The sequence below is a fragment of the Pantherophis guttatus genome, chromosome 10, assembly GCF_059756535.1.
Source record: "Pantherophis guttatus breed Tessera chromosome 10, ASM5975653v1, whole genome shotgun sequence".
Taxonomy (NCBI): domain Eukaryota; kingdom Metazoa; phylum Chordata; class Lepidosauria; order Squamata; family Colubridae; genus Pantherophis; species Pantherophis guttatus.
In genome coordinates, this window is record NC_142072.1 from 1,877,917 (window position 1) to 1,899,866 (window position 21,950).

The 21,950-nt window shown below is 49.8% G+C and overlaps 1 protein-coding gene across 1 annotated transcript; it reads right to left on the reverse strand.

Moving 5' to 3' along the window:
- Positions 1–765: 765 nt before the first annotated feature.
- On the reverse strand, positions 766–21,054 carry SYMPK (symplekin scaffold protein). Its single transcript, XM_034438160.2, has 27 exons — positions 20,747–21,054; positions 19,787–19,961; positions 19,161–19,226; positions 18,488–18,541; positions 17,977–18,050; positions 17,407–17,533; positions 16,871–17,120; positions 15,414–15,584; positions 14,272–14,511; positions 14,006–14,160; positions 13,020–13,170; positions 12,250–12,457; positions 11,183–11,333; positions 10,446–10,681; positions 9,558–9,639; positions 8,045–8,158; positions 7,294–7,441; positions 6,515–6,675; positions 6,335–6,443; positions 6,130–6,230; positions 5,689–5,779; positions 5,375–5,476; positions 4,372–4,559; positions 3,273–3,449; positions 2,629–2,769; positions 1,739–2,056; positions 766–1,065 (listed from the first exon to the last, which is right to left on the reverse strand). Exons 2-27 carry the CDS (start codon positions 19,898–19,900, stop codon positions 853–855), a joined length of 3,942 nt encoding a protein of 1,313 aa, XP_034294051.2. The 5' UTR covers positions 19,901–19,961; positions 20,747–21,054; the 3' UTR covers positions 766–852.
- Positions 21,055–21,950: the final 896 nt, after the last annotated feature.

The window sequence follows — 21,950 nt, forward strand, 5'->3', positions numbered from 1 at the left end:
CGCAGGCGCCGCCCACACAGCAGGGGGTCTCAGGGCTTGGCTGCCTTTTTTTTTTTTTTAACGGCTTCTGGATTTTAGGCTCAGGGAAGGGACCCCGGAGGTCTTCTAGTCCATCCCCCTGCTCAGGCAGGAGGCCCCAATGCCATTCCAGACAAAGGAGTGCTCCATCTCTCCTCAAAAGCCTCCGGCCCAGGGTTGGGAGCAGCCCCGACGTCTGGTGGCAAGTAGTTCCACTGGTCAATTCTTCCAAGGGTTGCTTGTCCTGCGTTCTGGTGCTTCGGAAAACCCTCCTCCCCCTCCTCCTCTTTGGGGCAGCCCCTCAAATGCTGGAAGCCCCTGCTCTCATGTGTCCCCCCCCTGTCCCTTTTCTTCTCCCAACCAGCCAAACCCAAATCCTGTTTTTGTCTCCAGGCCTTGAATCCCCTTGGCTGCCCCTTCTCTGCATCTCCCCCTTTTATATTGGGGTGACCAAAACTGGATGCGGGATTCCAGGCGTGGCCTTACGAAGCTTTTATACAGCCATATTCAGACCTTAACCCAGTGTTTCTCGACCTTGGAAGCTTGAAGATGGGTGGACTTCAACTCCCAGAATCCCCCAAAACACCGTTCTAGCCAATAAAGCTGGCTGGAGGATTCTGGGAGTTGAAGTCCACAACAAGTCGTCAAGTGGGCCAAAAGCATGAACCCCCACCCCCTCAGTCTTCCCCGTGGCTAGTAGAAAAGTGGCTGAACTCCTTTGGCAGAAAGCAGACCAGGACCAGGAAGGATAGCTGAGATGCTTTATTGAGAAAGCCGAGACCCCCCAATTTCCCCTTCTCCCACTCCCACCCGGCCATTCCCCCCCCTCCCAAATCAGCACTCCATCTTCTCCTCTTCCTCAGTGCCGGACTTGGATGGCGCTGCCGGGGGCTCCTCCGAAGGGCTGGCTGAGCCGGCCTCTGCCGCTTGGCTGTCCTTGGCCGGCTCTTCTGGGGCAGGGGTGGGCTGGGCAGGGGCAGGGGTCTTGCTGGAGGACCCCTCGTCTGAGCTGCTGTTGCCACCGCCTCCTTCCTTGCTGAGCAGCTCCTGCGGGAAAGTGACACGACGACACCCGTCAGTCTGGCCGTGGGGAAAAACCATTGGAAGCCAAGCGGAGAATTTTAGACAAATGTGGTTTTTAGCTGAATTGGAATCCGAGGAAGTAACCTGGTTCTTGGCTGGGAAAGGTTGCGATGACGGCACCCAGAATTGGAGTCAAGGGGGCAATTGTTTTCGCTGAGGAGAGCAAGAGCCCCCAATCCCAAATATCCAATATATTCCATTAAAGGAGCCAGCTTGATCAGACTAGACAGCAGGAGTGATGAGTTGTAGTCTTGACTGAGCCATCAAAGCCGGCTGGGTGACTTTAGGCCAGTGTTTCTCAACCTTGGAAGCTTGAAGATGGGTGGACTTCAACTCCCAGAATCCCCCAGCCAGCAGCGCTGGCTGGGGGATTCTGGGAGTTGAAGTCCACCCATCTTCAAGCTTCCAAGGTTGAGAAACACTGCTTTAGGCCAATCCCCAGGAGGCTGGGAGTTCTAGTCCCCACCTTAGGCATGAAAGCCTGCTGGGTGATTTGGGGCCAATCTCTCTCAGGCCAACCCACCTGTTGTGGGGAAAAGAGGAGGTGGAAGATGTGTTGACTATGCTTGATTTATTTGTAGAAATAACACAGGCGGGACGCGAACTAAAATAAATAAGAAAATTCAAAGAGGGGTACCTTGGTGGGCCAGGGTCCTTCCAAGCTGGAATCCAGCAGGGAGCTCTCCCCCCCAAAACTCTCCTCCTCCTCCTGCATGCTGATGAAGATGGTGGGGGTCTCGGCTTCGGGCACGTCTTCCGGGAGGTCCACCAATTCTTCAGCAGGAGGAGGGGTGGGGGGGCCAGCAGGGCGAGCCTGTGGCTGCTGCTGCTGCTGCTGCTGCTTGAGTTTCTGCTCCTCTTCCAGCTGCCGCTTCAGGGCCTTCTCCTGGGCCAGGCGCAGGGCGATCATGTCCTGGGACACCCGAGGCAGCAGAGGCTGGGGCTCCGCTTCTTCCTGTAGATCCAGCAGATTCGGTTTTAGGATCCGCTAAAGCAGCTCTTCGAGAATCCAGCTAGGTTAGGCCCAGCAGGCCTGAGCGATTCGGGTCGTTTAAGAGCCCTGGTGGCTCGACTTACAACGGTTCGTTTAGTGACCATTTAAAGTCACAAAGGCACCTATGGCCGTTTTTCACACTTAACGACCATTGCAGCCCCGTCATCAAAACTCAGGCGCTTGGCAACTGGTTCACATTTATGACGGTTGCAGCGTCCCGGGGTCACATGATCTGCTTTTGCGACCTGGGGAAGCCCGACTCGCTTAAGTACCGTGTTGCTAACTTGGTAATTGTGATGATTCGCTTAACAACGAGAAAGGGGGCGAGAAAGGTGGTAAAATGGGACAAAATTCAATTAGCAAATGTCTCACTTAGCAACACAAATTTGGAGCTCAATTATGGTTGTTAAGTCGAGGAAGACTGCCTGTATTGCAGTCTAATTCTGCCCACTGCCAGGGGTTCAATCCTGACCGGCTCAGCCCAGTGCAATCATTCAACCCCCATCCCCCCCATCTGCCCTCAGAGTGCTGACCTCCCTCTCTCTTCTCAGGGTCTTCGTCCTGGGTGGAGCAGGGCCCCTCCCCTCGTCCAGGGGCTGAAGTTCTTTGCCTTCCATTTCCTGTTTGTTGGTGGCCTCCAGAATGGCCATGATGGAATTGGGGACGTGGGCTTGCTGGGGGTAAGAAGGACACCGGGTCAACTGCCAGGACTTAAAGCAGCCAAATGAAGGTTAGTTACTTAGCAGAGACTCCGAGACACAAATGCAAAATTATTCTGGGTTCAGCTTTTAAACTAACATCTTGGCATGGATCCACTTCTGTTGAACACCTAATTCCTACATCGCTGTCTTATGCCTAAAGATATTTACCCCTATAATAGGGGGTGTATTATTAGTACTACTATCCTTGTCATTTTTCCTATTACCTTTTCCTATCAGTATCTATGATTATCACTTTATTGCTTTGCATGTACACTGAGAGCTTCTGCACTGGAAACAAATTCTTTTTGTTTCCATTCACACTTGGCCAATAAAGAATAATCCTAATTCTAATTAATTCTAACTAACTCTGATCCAGTTCTGTCCCAGCAACTGCATTGGAGAATATATATTTTGAAGCAAACGGGGGTACATTCTGGATTTTTACTCGGTCTTCTTCATATACGCGATGCCCCTACCTGATGGGGGGTGAAGGAGCGGACATGAGCCAGCAGAGGCTCTCTCAGCTCTGGGCACTTTTCAAAGACGGCACTGAGCTGCTGTGGGGGTAACTGGAGGATGACCTGGAAGGACTGGGGCTTCGTACGCTGGCAGCACTTGATGAAGCCCTCCCAGACTTTGGGGTACTTCCACACCTGGGGAGGAAGCAGAGTTCAAAAATGCGGCTGAGCAACTTGAGTCATCCATCAATTCCAATTCATTCATTCATTCATCCATCAAACATGTTGCCGCCCATCTTATCACAGGGTTACTCTGGGCGGCTTACAATATTAAAAAATAAATATATAAATAGTGCAAAACTATAAAAATGCAAAATACGATAGCTAAAAGATGGGGGGGGGAGGGAATAAGATGGGGGGAGCTGGGATCTGATATTAATCTTTAAGATGCCTCCAACATGAAGCCCTTTCTTTGGAGCCCCAAGATCTTTAGGCCCACTCTTAGAGAATGTCTGGAGGGTTGGAGGGGACCTTACTGGGGTGGGGGTGGGGGTTGGGGTGGGGCGCAAGGGGTTCCAGGGCCATCCCAATCACCAATTTCTACAGCCACCCAATTCAATCCCATGGACTCTGGGTGGGGAACAAGACCGCAATTAAAACCGTCGTTGGTCTTCGGGAAAAGAATGGCCTTTTGCTATACAGGCAGTCCTTGGCTTACAACCATCGGTTTACTGGCCTTAAAGCTGCAACAGCACTGAAAAAAAAGTGACTTATGTCCAGTTCTCACGCTTACGACCGTCGCAGCATTCCCCACGCTGACAGGAGCAGACTCCGGGGGCTTGGCAACCCACACTCACAACGGCTGCCCATATCCTGGGATTGCTCTCTGCAACACGCCTGGGGAGCTCCTGACAAGCCAAATCAAGCCATTTAAGGGTGGCCATTTGCTTAACCATGGCCAAAAAAAGAGTTTGCAAAACGGGACACAATTCACTGCCTCGCTTGGAAGCTTTGGGCTCCGTGGCGGTTGTAAGTCAAGGACTCGCCTGTGTGGTTGAAATCCAGCTGCTTAAGGGCCCCAGGCTCTCTTCCCTGCCCCCCCCTCCCCCAGACTCACCTGCTTCAAGATGAGGCGCGAAAGGATATTCATTACAAAGCCGCCCAGGCGGGGGTACATGGTCAGTGACTGGATGACCGTCCGCATGAGGAGCATGGGCAGGGGGTTCTGCTCCATCAGCTGCTGCATCACCACAGCCAGCACCTCCGAGGTGTAGACGTTGTGCTCAGCAAAGCACAGGTTGGTCGCTGCGGGCAGGGAAATCGAGGAACGTGAGGAAAGGAACTGCTCCAAAAAAACCAGGAGGAGGATGCAAAAGGGGGCCACGCATGTCACAAACGGTCAGTCCTTCGATGGGCCTCCAAGAAACAGGAGCCCCAACTGGGATGTTAAATCATCTTTAGATAATTCTGATCCCTGTCAAGGGCGGGAAATCAGAAACCCAGACAAATGAATATAAAGGTTTATTCAAATTTAAGCTGCGGACAAGAATCTGAATGGCCCAAGCAAATTGGTGTAGATAAGAGCCCAAGGAATTCTGATTAACAGATTCGAGACTGATGATACGTTTGACTCTTCCCTCCCTCGGGCTCAGCCTGCTCATCTACAGTACCATTCCCCAAGCCTTCACTTGTGATAACTTCCAGCCTTGGGATAATAAGTCCAGCCTCTTCAATTGTGATAGTTTTCTCTGTGGTTTCCTGCCTGAGCAGGGGATTGGACTAGAAGACCTCCAAGGTCCCTTCCAGATCTCTTATTCTGGTTGGATGCATGGCAAGACAAGAGGCGACACACGTTTGTGTATTTCCTTGAGAGGCCAGCAACCAAAAACCCAGAGCTACAACAATGTGAGAATTCCAAGGGTCGCCTGACTATGTATGCTACTGGATATAATGGGGGCCTTGGAGCCTTCCTTCCAATCCAGCTTCGAGTAAATCGGGACCCTTCGGTCACTATGGCCTTGGGAGTTGTAGTACCCACCCAGGTGCCCCTTGAAGGGAACCGTGTACCCCTCCGTGATGAGTTCTAGGGGAAGGGGAGCAGAAGCCCAGAGGCAGCCAACCTTTGATGATGGACTTCATGTCACACTTGGTGGAATCGATGTTGTGCAGGGCGATCAACAGCTCCCCAGGATTGAGGGGGGAAACTGTCGAATTTCCTTCACCTGTTGAAACGACAGCAAAGAGGAATTAGCCAACGGAAGTTCTCCAGAACCCCAGGGACCAACCAGAGGACGAAGCTGCTGGGTTCACTTGTTCGGTTTGACAACTCGACTCCTCCTCCATCACTCCCTTTTCCCGACCTTGGCATCCGTTCCTCGTTGCACGGGCAACACAAAGTCAAGATGGGAGTTTTGCAGTCGGGATGGGTTCCTACCATGTTGTGTTCCCAGGAGCCGGTTAAACACTTCCTTCACCACGATGGGATTCAGCTTGATGAGTTTGGGCAAAGCCTGGATCACCTCTTTCTACAAAGGGACGGGAGTGGGGCAAAAACGGGGCAAAATTTATTGAACAAATTTTGGCTGCAAAAAAATGAGGCTCCATCGTGGCCATAAGTCGAGGACTCCCAGTGATGCACCTGAAGGTGACCTCCCATAAGAACACAAAGGGTTCAACAAAAAAGCAAAAAGCTGTGATTTGATGCTAATGCCTTATTTTACTGCAAGAGAGCGAGTCGGAAGTCGGTGTTTCTTTTTCTTTTCTTATCCTCCATCACTTCTCTTCCTCCCCACCGTTTTCCTATTTAACTTTTGTATTTTGTATCTTATCTTATAATTCAATAAAAATGTTAAAGCAGGAAGAACGCAAAGGGTACCTTTTCCAAGCCATTGAGAACTGGGATGAGGAATCGGACATCCGGGAGCCTCTTGTTGTAGAGATCTCGAACCCGTTTCACGAGCTCTGGAGATGGAGGAACTGCAGAGGGAGAAACCGCGTGGCTTTGAGTAGCCGGAGAGCCCAAATGGCCTGGGTCAAGTGGCCATGAGTCCCCACCTAAAGATCACCTGGCAAAGTCGTACCTTTATCGGTCAGACTGTGGAGGCAACGGGTCACCAGAGTCTCGGCTCCTTTGGGGCAGTTCTTCACCAGCTTCAGCAGCTCCTGAGAGTTCATGCCCATCCCACGGATCTGGAAATTGGGAAGAGTGAGCAACGGGGAAGGAGAAGGGAAGGAGAGAGGGTGGATCTCTGCTGACTCACCGGCTGCTCGATCACTCTGAGGATGGTGCGCTTGATGTCCGCAATGGCCTCGGTGTAGACAGAGGCCAACTCGTGGATCAGCTTGTGGTTCTGGGGAAGGAGGGCCAAGTAGAGGTAGAGGCAGTGCTTGATGGTCTCTTCGGTCCAGGGGGCGGCCACCTCTGCAAGGGAAAGGAAGGTTGAAAAGGAAAAGGCTAGGTAGCCATGACTGAGGAGACAAAGGGAGGGAGGGAGGGAGGGAAGGAGACTGTCGGGAAACACCTGCAAGAGAAAAGCAGGCAGAGCTGGGGGAGGAAGTGTCAAATGCATCATCAGCCTAGAATCGTTACGTTCCCACAAATGGTCTCAATCCAACCCTTCTTGAATTCCGTTGACCTCTATTTGGCCCCAATTTAGGGTCAATGGAATTGAAGAGGGGTTGGATTTAAAAACTGTTTGTAGGAATGTAATGATTCTAGGCTCATGACATGCGTAACTCTGCCCCCAGCTTCTGCCTGCTTTTCTCCTACAACACCCAGCCAAGTAGAGGGCAGGCTGCAAGTGCGGAATTCGCCCCGAGTCCATGCGCAGCTGCAGGAGGTCCGGAACTGACCCACCACCTCCTTACGTTCCATAGAACCTTATCTGTCTGTGTGGAGGCTGACAGTGTGGGGAGATTCCTGGATAATAGGCAGGATGTAATCAAGTAGTGAGCTTAAACTTTACAGGTGTCGATCTGGTTACTTGTGCCTGAAGGCGACCAAGGCCCATTGGACGATCTCCTTGTTGGGACTAGTTACCTGTATCTTTATCGGCGCCAAAGAGAACGGAAGGGGGGTTGGGGTGGACCAGCAGCTGCAGGTAATTCAGGGCAAATTTCTCCACATATTCCCGCAGGTGGTCCTTCTCGTACATCCGCTTAATGAAGAGGAGGGCCTGCTGACGAACCTGAGACGGAAGCACAGCCAGCCCTGACAGGGTCATTTTCAAATCCAACAAGAAGCATCAAGATAATTTTATTTCTTCTACTTATCTTATTTATATCTCGCTTTTATTTTGTTTTTTTTTACAAATAACTCAAGGCGGCGAACGTATCCCACACGCCTTCCTATTTTCTCCACAACAGCAACCCTGTTAAGTGAGTTTTGCCCCCCATTTTACGACCTTACTCGTCCGTTGTTCAGTGAATAACGGCAATTGTTTAATTAGTAAGGCGGCCGTTAAGTGAATTCTGGCTTCCCCACTGACTTTTGCTTGCCAGGAGGTCATAAAAGGGGATCACGTGACCCAGGGACACTGCAACCGTCATAAATGTGAGTCAACTGCCAAGCATCTGAATTCTGATCACGTGACCTAGGGACGCTGCAACGGTCGTAAGTGTGAAAAATGGTCCTAAATCTCTTTTTTCAGTGCTGCTGTAACTGAATGGTCACTAAATGAACTGTTAAGTCGAGGGCTTCCTGTATGGGAAAATTTAGCATTAACATTGTTAAGAGCTGTACCTGGGGTATTTTGGCCCAAACGTTGGCTGTCCCAGGGCAGAGGACTCACCTTGTCCTTCTCGTGGGAGCTGAGGTCCAACAGGACGTGCAGGTATTCAAACTGCCGGGACGGGCGCTTAAAGATCAGATCGCGGAGGGTCGACATGCCCAGATATGTCCGGCTCTGCAAAGCAGCCCAGAAGAACCCAGCAGGATGTGTTCCGATCCAAAGGTGGAAGGAAAAAAAATCCCATGAACATTATTAGTAGGTTCAAAAATATTAATTTTCCCAACTGATGCTTTTCTTAGGACCTGGCCTTTGGGTGTTAAGTGGATTTCGTTGTATGGGTATACTGTGTATATACGTACAATGACAATAAAGTTATTATTAGGTATCTCATTCTAGACTATTGAAGTCCAACCTGTGGACTTCAACTCCTGGCCGGCTGGCTGGCTCAGGAATTCTGGGAGCTGAAGTCCATAGGCCGTAAAGGGCCCATAGTTGCCCACCCTTGATGTAGTGAAAAGGTGTGAGATAAGAATATACTACAGATAGTCCTTGACGTACAACAGTTCCATTTCGTGACCAAAGTTATGACAGCGCTGAAAAAAGTGACCTAATCATTTTTCAGCGTTACGACTTTTGAAGCATCCCCCATGATCACGTCATCAAAATTCAGATTCTTGGCCACTGGTTCATATTTATGACCATTGCTGTGTCCTCTTTTTGTGACCTTCAGACAAGCAAAGTCAATAGGGAAGCCATATTCACTTAACAACGGTGGCAAGAAAGGTCATAAAATGGGACGAAAGTCACTGAACAGCAGAACTTTTGGGCTCAACTGTGGTCGTAAGTGGAGGACTACCTGTATCGACTCAGTGCATTATTTCCTTATCCTGCCTAAGGAATTTCCCTCCAATTTTTCTAATGGAAGATTTTTGGGGGAGCATTACTGAACATTTCTATGAAAGATTTATTCTTCTGGAATGCCTGAAGAAACATTTTAATCCCCAACCCCAAAATGATGAGTTTGAATCTTTTTTAAAATCCTAGATTTAAAAAGATTAATTTTTTAATTAAAGGAATTTCTCAAATTAAACTAGGTTTTCAGGAGGCTGGACAGCCATTTGTCTGGAATAGTATAGGGCCGTGATGGCGAACCTCTGGCACCTGAGCCACAGGTGGCACAAAGAGCTCTCTCTGTGGGCACATGTGCCGTTGCCAGCTGCTTTTCTGGTTCCTGGCGCGCATGTCAGCTGGTCTTCGCAGGCGCCAGAAAACAGGCCTCCTACCATGGACGGGACTAGACTAGAAGACCTCCAGGCTCCCTTCCAACCTTATGATTCCACCCTCTGCAGCATTTCAGATCCGTGGGTATAACACAGTCCTTATCGTCTTAACCTGGTGCTCCCCGGATGTCAGCCTGAAATTCAACTCCCATCATCCCCAGCCAGCACTGGCACAGAAGTTCTCACGCATCAATTGCGATGAATGAGAACTTCGGCTTGTCATGCTGGCTGGGGATGCTGGAATTGGCAGTCCCATATTTGAAGGAACATTCAGCTGTGGTGGTTGGACGCACCTCATCTTCACAATACTTGCGTATGACTTCCAGGGCGCTCTCCGTGATCAGGGGGGCTTCGAGGACCACCTTGGTGAAGATCCTACAAGAGACGCGATGGAAGCAAACCCAGAGAGAGTCAAGAATTTAGAGCGAACGATCAGGAGAAGATAAAAATAAGCCATTCTTCAGCCAGCAAAAGCTGATTACAAACGTCTCGATTAAAACAGAGGCCGCCAGAGGAAACGGGGTTTTTGAATTATTTACATGGATATCATTCTGACTAGCAGCCCTTTCAAATTCATTTCCAAAAGAAAAGACATTTTATCAGAGGAGACGGGGCAACCTGATGCCCCGTCTTCGAACAATTCTTGTCCCTCCAAAATAATTCTAAAACTAGGAGGAAAAAGCCCGTTTAGTCTTGTGGTAAAGGCACCAAGCTAGAAACTGGAAATGGTGAGTTCTAGTTCCACCTTAGGCATGAAAGCCAGCTGGGTAATATTGGATCAACCACCAGGAGACTGGGAGTTCTAGTCCCACTTTAGCCAAGAAAGGCAGATGGGTGGCTTTGAGTCAGTCCGTCTCTCTCAGCCCAAATCAACTCACAGGGTTGTTGTGGGGAAAACAGGAGGAGGAAGGTGTGTTGGATATGTTTGCCACTTTGAGTTGTTTGTAAAAATAATAAAGGCGGGATACCGATAACCAGATTCAGCTGATTCTTGTGCCAGTTTCCAAATCTTCCAACACCTTCAACCTGAGAGATTTGCTAAAACTTGGTGGCCGCTCTAATTTAAGAATACTGCCGGTAACTGGGAAGTAAATAAAACACGAGGGTCCCAAACATAAAACGGAGGTGCCCCCATCGCCATGTCCATCCAGCTTCCCGGCTCTGCAGGGCCAAGGACTCACCCATCCTTCTGGTCGGGCTTCTCCTGCAGGCCGGAGAGGAGGCCGATGAGACACTCGTCGTAGTTGTTGAGGGAGCCGGTGGGATATTGGCTCAGGTAAACGTTGTACTCCTGATAGAGCCAGGCAAAGGCCAGGTCCAGCCGGTTACGGATGTCATCCAGAATGAAGGCCATGATCTCCTGCTTCAGAGGGACCTCAAACTGGGTCACCAAGGAGGAAAGGATCTTCACCCGGGCCTGGAGGAGGGAAGTCCGGGCTGAGGCCAGGATAGTCCATCACCGGGTTGCCCGTGGGGGTCACCTGGCCCCCTCGACTGACCTCAGCGGTCCCAAACCTTTCCTGGAGGGGTGTACGTGTGTGTGTGTGCGTACACAGCTCCACACGTACAAGCAGCAGGTGCAGCCACCTTCCCCTCGTTCAAACGGAGCTTTGCACGCATGCAGAGGATGCTTGTGCTGGCACGCGAGGCTCCTCTCGCACGAGCGGCAGGCTCTTTTGGGCACATGTGCCAAGCTCTGCTCGTCCGAGTGGAGGGCCTTATGCTTGCACACCAAGTTCCGTTTGCGCAAATCGAGCCTCTCGCACAAGAGCAAGCGCCCTCCTCTCATCCGAGCGGAACTTCGCACATCTGCGCCTGCTTGTGTGCGGCTCGTGCAAGTGGAACTTCACACACGTGTGCTTGCCCATCTGCCCCGCGGCCCGGGTTCAAACCCGTGGGTTGGGGACCCCCGACGTACGTGGGCTGCCCCACTGTAAGCCACGGCCTTCTCGGAGCGCAGGATCCGCTTGACAGCTGCCAGTTTGAGCTTCTCCTTCTGGGCGTCCGCGAGAGGCTTGATCACGTCGCTCAGGCGGAAGATCTTCTTGCGGCCACTGGCGCCCACCAGCCTGGAACACGAGCACAGCAAGGCCGGCGTTTGAGAGGGGAGGGGAGGAGGAGGAGGAGGAGGGGGCTCCTCCCAAACGCAGGGGGGTTGCGCTAGTGGGGTGCCATACGGGTAATCGTACAATTGTCTGTTTAGTGAATTGTTTGAAGTTACAACGCCACTGAAACAAGTGACTTAGGACCGTTTCTCACACTTACGACCATTACAGCATCCCCATGGTCAGGTGATCAAACTTCAGATGCTTGGCAACTGACCCATATTTATGACGGTCAGTGTCCCGGGGTCATGTGATCCCCTTTTGTGACCTTCTGACAGGCAAAGTCAATGGGGAAGCCAGATTCACTTAACAACCATGTTACTAACTTAACTATGGCAGTGATTCACTTAACAACTGTGGCAAGAAAGGTGGTAAAATGAGGCAAAATTCACTTAACAAATTTCTCACTTAGCAACAGGAATTTTGGGCTCAGTTGTGGTCGTACGTCGAGGACTACCTGTACTGGCAAAAATCCATCCACCCATTATCTATCCATGTCTGTCTACCTATCCATCCATCCATCCACTTATCCAATTTCTATAGCTACCCATCTCAAGCAATGAGTCTGGGCTGCTTATTATATATATATAGAAAAACCAATGAAAGCATCCCAAAATAAACACACACAGCAGCTGAGACCCTTGTCCAGGGATCCCTAAGGCCCAGAGGCCCTAAGCACAATCGGAGCCCCAGCCGGGTTTTTTAAAGCCTTACGAAAAGCCGACAGGGTTGGGGCCCTGCTAATCTCCCAGGCCAGGACCTTCCACCCCTTATGCCAGTCTCTTGTCTCTCGGGAATCCCCCGTGTTGTGTATTGCCAAGTCTCTCGGATCCCGTCCTGTCGGGCCATAATGGAGCCTTTCTGCTAGCGCTCAGCTCACCTTGGCTGGGTGGAAGGAATGATGGGTTCCGGGCGCCGCTTGGCCTGTGGGATCTCCGTGGAGGGAGAAGCTGGGCTTGCAGCTCCCACCACGGAGATGGCCTGGCCGAGGTTAAGGGTGGAAAGGCGTCGCTTGATCAAGACGCCTTCCGGCTTGGGTATCTTCTCTCCTTTGACGGCTTCCTTGACCTGTTTGATCTGCTCCACTCCTGCCAGGGAAAACGGGAGAGTTAACAGTTGACCGGTGGCAACCCCATTCCCCTTAAGGGATGAGAGCAGCCTTTCTTCCCCAGCTTTGGGCAGGTGGACTTCAACTCCCAGAATTCCCCAGCCAGCATGGCCCCCGGGGATCACGTGACCTCAGGGCACTGCAACCCTCATCACCGGTGAGTCAGTTGTCAAGCAGCCAAATGTAAATCACGTGACCCTGGGAATGCTCCGACGGCCGTGAGGGGGAAAAGTGGCCGTAAGTCACTTTCTTCTGCGCCGTTGTAACTTCGGTCACTAGGCAAACGGTTGTAATTTGAAGACTACCTGTACATCCCAATTGCCAAGCATCTGAATTTTGACCCTGGGGATGCTGCAGCGGTCGTAAGTGTGAAAAATGGTCATAAGTCACTTTCTTCAGTGCTGTTGTGACTTTGAGCAATTGTTAAATGAAGGGCTGTAGGAGGGGACTGCCTGTAACTCACAGCGTTCCTCCGACTCCCTCCCTGCCCGGTCTGTGCCTGCAGCCATGCGGCTCCTCCGAGGCTCCCTTGGCAGACCTACCCGGCCCCAGGCCACCTGCGGTCATCTGAGTGGCCATCAGCCGCGCCAAGTGCTTGATCTGGACTTCAGTCCCAGCGGATTCCACTGGTGTGTACGTCGCTTGGAAGGACGCCGGCATGTTCTCTGGGAGGTACACCATGCTGATCAGCACCTGGGGGTGGAAAAACACCCAACGGGAAGCACGGTCGGTCAAGGAGAGGGACAGAAAGTCAAGAAAGATGGGAGGGGTTGGGAAGGGAGGGCAGAGGAGGGTTTGGGTTGGGATGGGATGGGTTGGGAGGGGAGAGGAGAAGGGATGGGTTGGGATAGGATAGGATAGGATAAGAAGAGATAACATTTATTGTCATTTTTCTATACAGGTAACCTTTGACTTACAACCAAAATTTCTGTTCTTAGGTTACACCTGTTAAGTGAGTTTTGCTCCATTTTATGGCATATCTTGCCACAGCTGTTAAGTGAATCGTATCAGTTAATAAATTAGTAACCTGGCTGTTAAAGTGAATGTGGCTTCCCCACTGACTTGGCTTGTCAGAAGGTCGCCACAGGGGAAATCCCAGGAGCCCAGAACACTGCAACTGTCGTAAATATGAACCAGTAGCCAAGACACTATATGGCACAAAGTTATTACAGAATCTAGTAGTGTAATCTAGTATATTTAATCTATCTTTTAAATTTGCCGAACTGCTTTCCCCCAAACTCTACGACTTAAGCGAGAAGCGCATCAATCCAACACCAGCAGAGGGACAATTGTTGGTTCTGGTTCCAGAATAAGATGCTTTGATCCGTTCTTTTTCAGGATAGGATGGCTGGCTGGGGAATTCTGGGAGCTGAAGTCCTCAAGCCTTAAAGCTGCCATGGTCGGAGATCCCTGCTCTAAAGCAGACTTCTAGCCTTCTTTGACATCAAGGATTTTTCTCTCCGGGGGCAGAAAATGCTCACAGAAAAGACAACAGCTGGTTTAGCAACTAAACCCCAAGAATACCCACCAAGTTGGCCACGTTATCTGGAGTCAAAAGAGGCTGCAGAAACTCGGCTGTGATGTCTATATCTGATTGCGTGCTGCTCTGAATGGAGGGTTTGGGGCTGGGCACCGTCCCCTGCTCCAGGTCTTTGTCCTCGTCATCCTCCTCAAGGGTGGGCTCTGCAACCAGGAGGAGGAGAAAAGTTGCACCAAGATGAACATCTTTCTTTGGCGAAAGAGAACGCCCCTCCCCACCTGCAAGGCCCCCCTGCCCTTTCAAAGACCGCTCACCCATCTTCATTTTTTTCAATGTGGGGTCGCTGTCATCCCGAGGGCGTTTGCGTAACTCCTTCAGGTTAGGCATATTGCGGGTGATTTCAGCCTGCTGGGTGCCCAGGTCCATCAGCAGGGTAGTGATCTGGGCCTGGAACTCGACGGAAGCCGGGTGCTTCAGGACACTAAGCAAGTGGAGCTTGAGGTTCTTGCGGACGCTGCTCACCTGGGATTTGGCCAGCGTGGGAGGGAGGTTGGCTGCCGGGAGGACAGAACAGTAAGCAGGTGAGGCATCCAGAAATGGGAAGGACGCCCCCAGGTTTCTCTCCCAGGAGAAAGAGGCTGGGGGAGAGAACTAGAGGAGGCTTAACTGTTGACAACGTCACAAGGCTAATCAATCAATACTACTAGTACTAGAAGAGAAACAGGGACTTCTAGTTTACCCTCTAGGGAGCTGGCTAAGACAGCCAACTAGAACTATAACCTTAAATGTATCTAAAAGAACCAAGGATCAGCCTACAGCAGGGGTGGGCAACTGTGGCCCTTTTACAACCTGTGGACTTCAACTCCCAGAATTCCTCCAGCCAAGCTGTCTCAGGAATTCTGGGAGTTGAAGTCCACAGGTTGTAAAAGGGCCACAGTTGCCCACCCCTAGCCTACAACTTAATTGATAAGATGCCATAATAACAATGACCTCAAGAACCAAAGAAAGGCTACTTTCTAAGAGGACACCGCATTCTATCCTAGTACGTATAGATAGTCCTTGATTTACAACCACAACTGAGCACAAAATTTCTGTGGCTAAACACAAAAATGGTTGTTTTGTCCCATTTTATGACCTTTCTTGCCACACAGTTGTTATGTGCATCACTGCAGTTGTTCAGTTAGTAACCCGGTTGTTAAGGAGGAACTTCCTAACGGTGAGAACAATGAACCAGTGGAAGGGCCGGCCCCCAGAAGTTGTGGGTGGCTCCAACACTGCAGCTTTTTAAGAAGAGGGTGGACAACTATTGGTTCGAAACGGTCTGGGGTCTCCTGCCCGAGCAGGGGTTGGACTAGAAGACCTCCGAGGTCCCTATATAATAACTCTATTATTCTACGTTCTAGATCACTTGAAGTGTACAGCCAAGCCGCTGATGCAGTGACTCTGGCTGGCTTACCGTGCAGCGTCTCGTAGGCCTGGATCACCTCTGACATGAACATGGGCCGCTGCCGGGCGATGGAGGCCAGGGAGCCCAGGGCTGCTGTCAGGTTGATGCTGGAGATGGCTGGGTGTACCATGAACTTCAGAAGCTGCTCGAGCGCTGCCTTCCCTTCCTCCCACAGGGCATCTGGGGGGAGGTGAAGGTGGGGAGAAGAGAGGGACTTAGTAGAAATCAACTTATAAACCGCTACCTGTCAGGCCCCAAGAACCAAGAAGGACACCTAGTGCCTCCTTAAGCAGACTTTTCTTATTCCACGCCTGTAGACAGAATCTTGCCACACTAAAGCAGCCTGCTCCCTCCCCCAGCCTGTCCTTCGAGAACTGTTAGGGAGGAGCTGTCTTCACTCTCTTTCTCTCTGAACTGAGTTGTCTCTTTGCTCCTCTGGAATGCAGCCCCTCCCTCCTGGGAATCCAGCTCATGACATTCCATCACACCTGCATTATTCCGCTTATGAAATCGGTACCCGGCCTTTCCTAAAGCAGCAGCTATACAACACTCTCCATCAATGGGATTTCCACAACAACCCGGACAGGTAGGTTGGGCTCCTGTGAAACTTCCAAGTCTCAGAAAATCTTCCAATCTGGCTTCGCGTAGTTCATTGTGTCTCAACTTCGGCACTTTTTAAGACGGGTGGACTTCAACTTTCGGAATTCCCACATTATCTTAAAAATTGTCAGGGTTGAAAATTGCCCTTTCCAGAGATGGGCAATTAATTTTCCCAAGAGGTCCCATGACAAACTGGGATTGCTATGGAGAGTCACCACCACTGCCTGCCCGCCACTGCAGACCGGGTAAGGACAGTCAAAGGGACGGATGTGCCCCACGGACCATAAAATGCCCAGCTCTGCCCTAGTCCAATGCCTTAACTAACAAGACCACATCTTACTGCATCTGTAGGATGATCTAGGATAAGAAAGAAGATTCAAGTAGGGTCAGCTTTTCCTAAGGGCTGTTTTGGAGATTTGATAACAACGGGTCCCTTTAGAGCAGGGCTGGGGATTGATAGCCCTTGTAATATGGTTGGGACTAGCATTCCCATCTGCCAGGAGTCTGGCTGGGAAGATGGGACCTAATGTCTGGCTCTCAAGTTTCCTTCCTGCCTGATCCACCAGGCATTTAGCTTTAGAGCAAGCAGGAAATATGTCTACAACTCTTGAGCGCCCCCCTCTGCCTCTCTTAGCAATAGCGTTTAGCAATAGTACTTAAAAGACTTCTATGCCGCTCCGTAGTGCTTTACGCCACTCTCTGGGAAGTTTACAACGTCACCAGATTGCCTCCAACAATCTGGGTCCTTGTTTTACCAACCTCAGAAGGATGGAAGGCTTTGAGCCCTGTCAGGATCGAACTCCAGGCTGTGGGCAGAGTTAGCCTGCAATGCTGTACTTTAACCGCTGTGCCCCAGAGCTCCTTACTGTATTTGATGTACGTGTGGTCCGTGGGAACCCGGTCGAGGCTGATGTCGTTCTCGTGTCGCTTGGGCACCTCCGATTCCGGCATACGGGGCGAGAGGGTGATGATCAGCCCCTCCACAAACTTAATGGCATGAGTGCGGATCCCGTCATTGTCGGAATCCAGCAGCTGGATGATTTCGTTGGACATGGCCGAGACCATCTCCCAGCAGGCTTCCTGCATCTCGTTGATCACCCTGGACTTCACCATCCACTGGGCAGCAAAACAAAGGAAGGAAGTCCGTAAGCAGCTCTGCACGCTAGCCAGACCAATGGGGGCACAGGTAGAGAAAGGATGCTCGCTACAATCCTGTGCCCTCATGACTGCCACCCATTTCCCACTCAGGGTTTTTGTGTCCTGTTCACTTGGGTCCATCCCTTTCTTCTAGGAAGGTGCAAATCTCAGGTTCCACTTTTCATTTCAAGAAGTGAGGAAGATGTCGGGAAAACTCCCAGTCAAATTGGAAGGAAGGGTCAAGTGAGGCTCTAGCTTAACTCACCTGCAAGGCCACCTTATATAGCTGGGTCATGGCCAGGATGGCCTTCTTCACTACGTTGACATTCTCATCCCTCAGCAGCATGTTCAGGTTGGCAATGAGCTTGAGCAACAGCTCCGTGTCCCGTTTGCTGAAAAGAACAAATGCAAAAACGGGAATGAATCAAAAGAGGACAAACCAGAAGTCTACAAATACGGCTGCCACAGAAATAAAAGGAAGCACTTCAGGAACCAGGTTAAATGGCCTGTCGCTACCTCGGAAGCACAAGGATCAAAATGTCAAATTCTCCTGGCCTTTCAAAAATGGCTAAAGCAGGGGTCTCCAAACCTGGTAGCTTTTCAGACTTGCGGACTCCCAGAATTCCCCAGCCAGCCAGGCTGAAAGTCCTCCCTCTGCCTTTTAATTAACTTTTAATGTTGAATTTTGACTATCTTTGCCTTTACATTTTGAGGTTCCGTTTTATGTTTTTAATTGCTGATTTGTACCCCGCCCACAGTCCCTCTGGGAGGGAGCGGGGCAGTTTCTAAATGTGATAAAATACATAAGTAAATGAAAAGGACGCCGTGGACTTACCAGGCTTCCTCTATGAATCCAATTACAAATTTCCGCACCTCAACGGACTTATCTGCCTGGAAAGCGATGATTTCCTACAACAGAGAAGCAGAAAAGGGGGAGGGATTTGCTTTCATGGTTGTTTGGCCTTTCAGTCCCCCCCAAAAAACACATCTCGTTGTGAGCCAAGCCAGAACAGAGCTTGAGTAATAGACAGGAGCAATCAAGGAGGAAGACTAAGAGCTGAGTCTGGTTCTAGCAGCCACCATCTCCCCACCCCTCGGTTATTCTGGAAGGGATTATTCAGACCCAACTGGTTGGCACAAATGAACAGCATAACAGAGTGGGAAGGGGTCTTGGAGGTCTTCTAGTTCAACCCTCTGCCAAGTGGGAGACCCTAAACCATTTGAGACAAACTGATGTACAATCTCTTCTTAAAACTCTCCAGTGGTGGCACTTATGGGTAGGAAGAACCACAAAGCAGATACTGTGGAGAAAAGGAGATTTCTATGAAGATTCCCAGCCAACTCACATCCAGGAAGTTATCCAGCAAGGTAGGGTCCTTGTTTATTATCAATTCCTGGACCTAGGAAAAGGGGGAAAGAAAAGAAAATGAAGAACAATACAGGCAAGCAAGAAGGAAAAGCTACAATAATCCTTCTGGCACATATTTGAGTATCCCTGTGTGGCAGCCACAAGTCATACTGATGGGAGCAAACAGCCTCCTGTACAAAGATTGTGGGAAAAATACAAGGGAGGGATATAGACCCCAGAGACCTTAATAATTTGCTGAAGATTAATTCATTTGGCTCACGGATGCAAAAACGGCTCTAACGTATAGAATTGCCTATGATTTTAATTCTCTAATACATCATTTCTCAACTTTTAAGACGTGTGGACTTCAACTCCCAGAATGCCGAATTCAACTCCTAGAATGCTAGCTGGGGAATTCTGGGAGTTGAAGTCCACACATCTTAAAGTTGCCAAAATTGAGAAAACACTGCTCTAATAGGTTAACTGAAATACATGGTAGAGGTAGTTTCTCAACTTACAGCCACAATTGAGACCATTGGGCTATTCAAATACATAGAAACTAAATTGGAGGAAGTTAGGCTAACGGCTCCCCTAACAGCCAGAGAGGGGACCATTTAACTGAAGAAAGCCTGGGTTCAAATTCAAGAAAAGGAAAAAGTTACTTCACTCACTTGTTTAAGGATCGTGATTTTAGACTCGTTGATGATTAAGGCAGCTTGATTCAGCAAATCCACAACCTGGTTATTTAAAAAAAAAAAAAAAAAACCAAAATCAGTATCAGGAACAAAAAGAAAATCCAGAGAAGTCTATTATATGTATGGGAAATTAGTGGGTGTAATAAAACTTAATAACTGATGTAAGAGAGATTGAATGGAAAAAGAGTTTGAATTTTTAAAAAACATTTGTTTTTCTTGTAAATGTGACACTCCGTGATTGAAAGAACAAATGGACTGAAGGATCAAAGTTACAGAGGAGGGGTGGGCAGTTATGGTCCCTTTACGACCTATGGACTTCAACTCCCAGAATTCTAGTTGACTCAGGAATTCTGGGAGTCGAAGTCCACTGGTTGTCAAGGGGCTATAGTTGCCCACCTCTGCTATAGAGGAAGAAGGGAAGAAATTGCAAAGATGGGAATTTCGTTAAGTCCCAACTGGTTTTATGGGTCCAGACCAGTGGTGGAATTCAAATTTGTTACTTCCGGTTCTGTGAACCTGTCAGAACCTGCTGAATAGCACCCCTGGTCCAGACTGAGATCCCATCATGGCAACATTCAAGCTTCACATCCTGGGAGTCGTACTTTCTCTGACGTGGTCATGGTGTCGGTCTCTGCCGTTTCCTCCCCCGAAAAGAACTGGGAGGCAATGCTCATCCGTAGAAGGCCAGGGTCTCCCACCCCACTTGTGTTCGCCATGGCTTCCCACCACCCTCGATCAAGTCGACAACAGACAAAATCCAGCCGAGCAAAGCGAGACCTAGGAAGAAAGCAGAGGGCATCAGCTTAAAAAGCAAGCTAGGAAGAAAGGAGTGGTAAAAACTTCGAGAGAGTAAATTGCAAAGGTCCGATCCTGGAAGTCCTGGGGAAGAGAGTTTCTCAACCTCAGCAAAGCTAATAGGTATGGACTTCAACTGCCAGAATCCCCCAAACTCCCCAGAATTCCCCAGCCAGTTGGGGGATTTGCTGAGGTTGGGAAAAAACTGGTCTAAAGAACAGATTTAACAAATAGGTATTTATAATTTCTCCTGCTCCATCCAATCGCTCTGGGTCTTGTGGCGGTGAGTTCCACAGGGTCACACGGGGTTGGATGAGCCCCTGAAAGGCAGATTGTTTTGGAGAGCGGCTTCCACTTGTCATACTGGCTGGGGATGATAGGGGCACATGCCAGTCGGGGATGGTGGAAGTACACACTGGCTGGGGATGATGGGGCCAAGTTGGCCGGAGATGATGGGGGTGCAAGACTGCCTGCATATGTTGAGGGCACAGGTTAACTGCGGATGAGGGGGGGTTGGCAGGGGATGATGGGGGTACAAGGTTGGCTGGGGATGATGGGCTAGGAGTCCAGCGCCTCAGAAGGCCATTCGCTGACCCGTCCGAGGGCCGCCATCTCGCCCTAAGAGCCCCGCAAACGTCCAGCCATCGCAGACCCCCGACCCCCCACCGAGATAACCGCCCCGTCCCTGGGGGGGGTCTGACACCCCAACAGGCCCCTCCCGTTTCCATGACAACCGCTAGGCCTCTTTCAGCGCGGCCTCCTCTTACCAGCAGAGCCGGGCAGCGCCTTTCCTTCGCCTCAGTAAACGAAAACTAATTTCTTGGCTTTCTGTCCCCCCCCCCTCCCCTTTCACTTATTTTTCACTCAAGACCCTCCTGTCGGCAAGCGCAAATCCCCCTCGCCTTGAGTGATGCGCCGCCGCGCATGCGCGAAGAGCAACGCCTCTTGGGTAGCGTAGTTTGCTTCGGCCGCCCTCCCAAAGGCGGGCCCGGCTCGCTTCTCCCTTTCCGTTCAAGGGGAAGAGGAGAGAGGGAGGGAGGGTGAAGCTAAGCGGGGGTCGCAAGGCACCCTGGGTAAGAGCAGCTCTGACGATCGAGTGGCGTCACGCTCCCCAACAAGTCCAGGAGGCGCACGCGTGCAAAGGGTTCTGGGAGGCGTAGTTTCCCCACGAGGGGACGTGGGTCGCCGCGGGGAATTCTGGGGAGTCTGGAAGCGCCTCCATTTTATAACGTTCGGGGAAAATGTGAGGGGAATTGCGGCGCTCTCATTAAGAGAAGCAGAAGCCGGATTATTTTTCCTCAGGAAATATTTCTGACGGGATTAGGCTTGTCCTTTTTTAAAAAAATACTATGGCATTTTGTATTTTAACCATTCTTTGAATAAGCTAAAATTTACCTCAAAAAAAAAAAAAAAAAAAAGGAATATGTCGGACAGGAAACTCATTTAAACGTATTGCCCACAACTGTCATGAGAAATTGAAATACAAAAGGAAAAGAGAGACATAAAAATACAAATAGCTGCCTTGGGTTATTAGTAAAAGTAATAAAGGCTGGATAGAAACAAAGACAAATAGATAAATGAAAGCAAGGTAATGCAAAAAGACTGCGATATTTGAATTTTAAAAAATGGAAAGGGGGAAAAAACTATATTTATTTAGAAAAAATTAGACAGCTGTCTACTCACGGCAATTGTAGTAAATATAGTAAATAAAAACAAATAGAAGAAATAAAAATAAATAAAATAATAAAATAATATCCTGCCCTTCCATTTGTATCCCCAACCACAAGCCATGATTTAGCTGTTTGAACTTTGTACTTAACATTAATTGTTGTTTTTTTATCTGGGTCCTAAAAACCATATTCCAGATTCTAAATAAGCAGGTAAAAATAGCCATGCTGTCATCTTGAGTGACACCTTCCTCATCAGAGGACAAAGTCCAGAGCAGGTGTGCACAACTCATAAAAGGGAAAG

Coding starts and splice junctions, on each gene's coding strand:
- SYMPK (XM_034438160.2), bottom strand. CDS start 19,900: ATGGCGAACACAAGTGGGGTGGGAGACCCTGGCCTTCTACGGATGAGC. Junction 9,640..10,445: donor AAGCCCGACCAGAAGGATGG/GTGAGTCCTTGG, acceptor CGTCTCTTGTAG/GATCTTCACCAAGGTGGTCC. Junction 2,057..2,628: donor CCCTGAGAAGAGAGAGGGAG/GTCAGCACTCTG, acceptor CTGGATCTACAG/GAAGAAGCGGAGCCCCAGCC.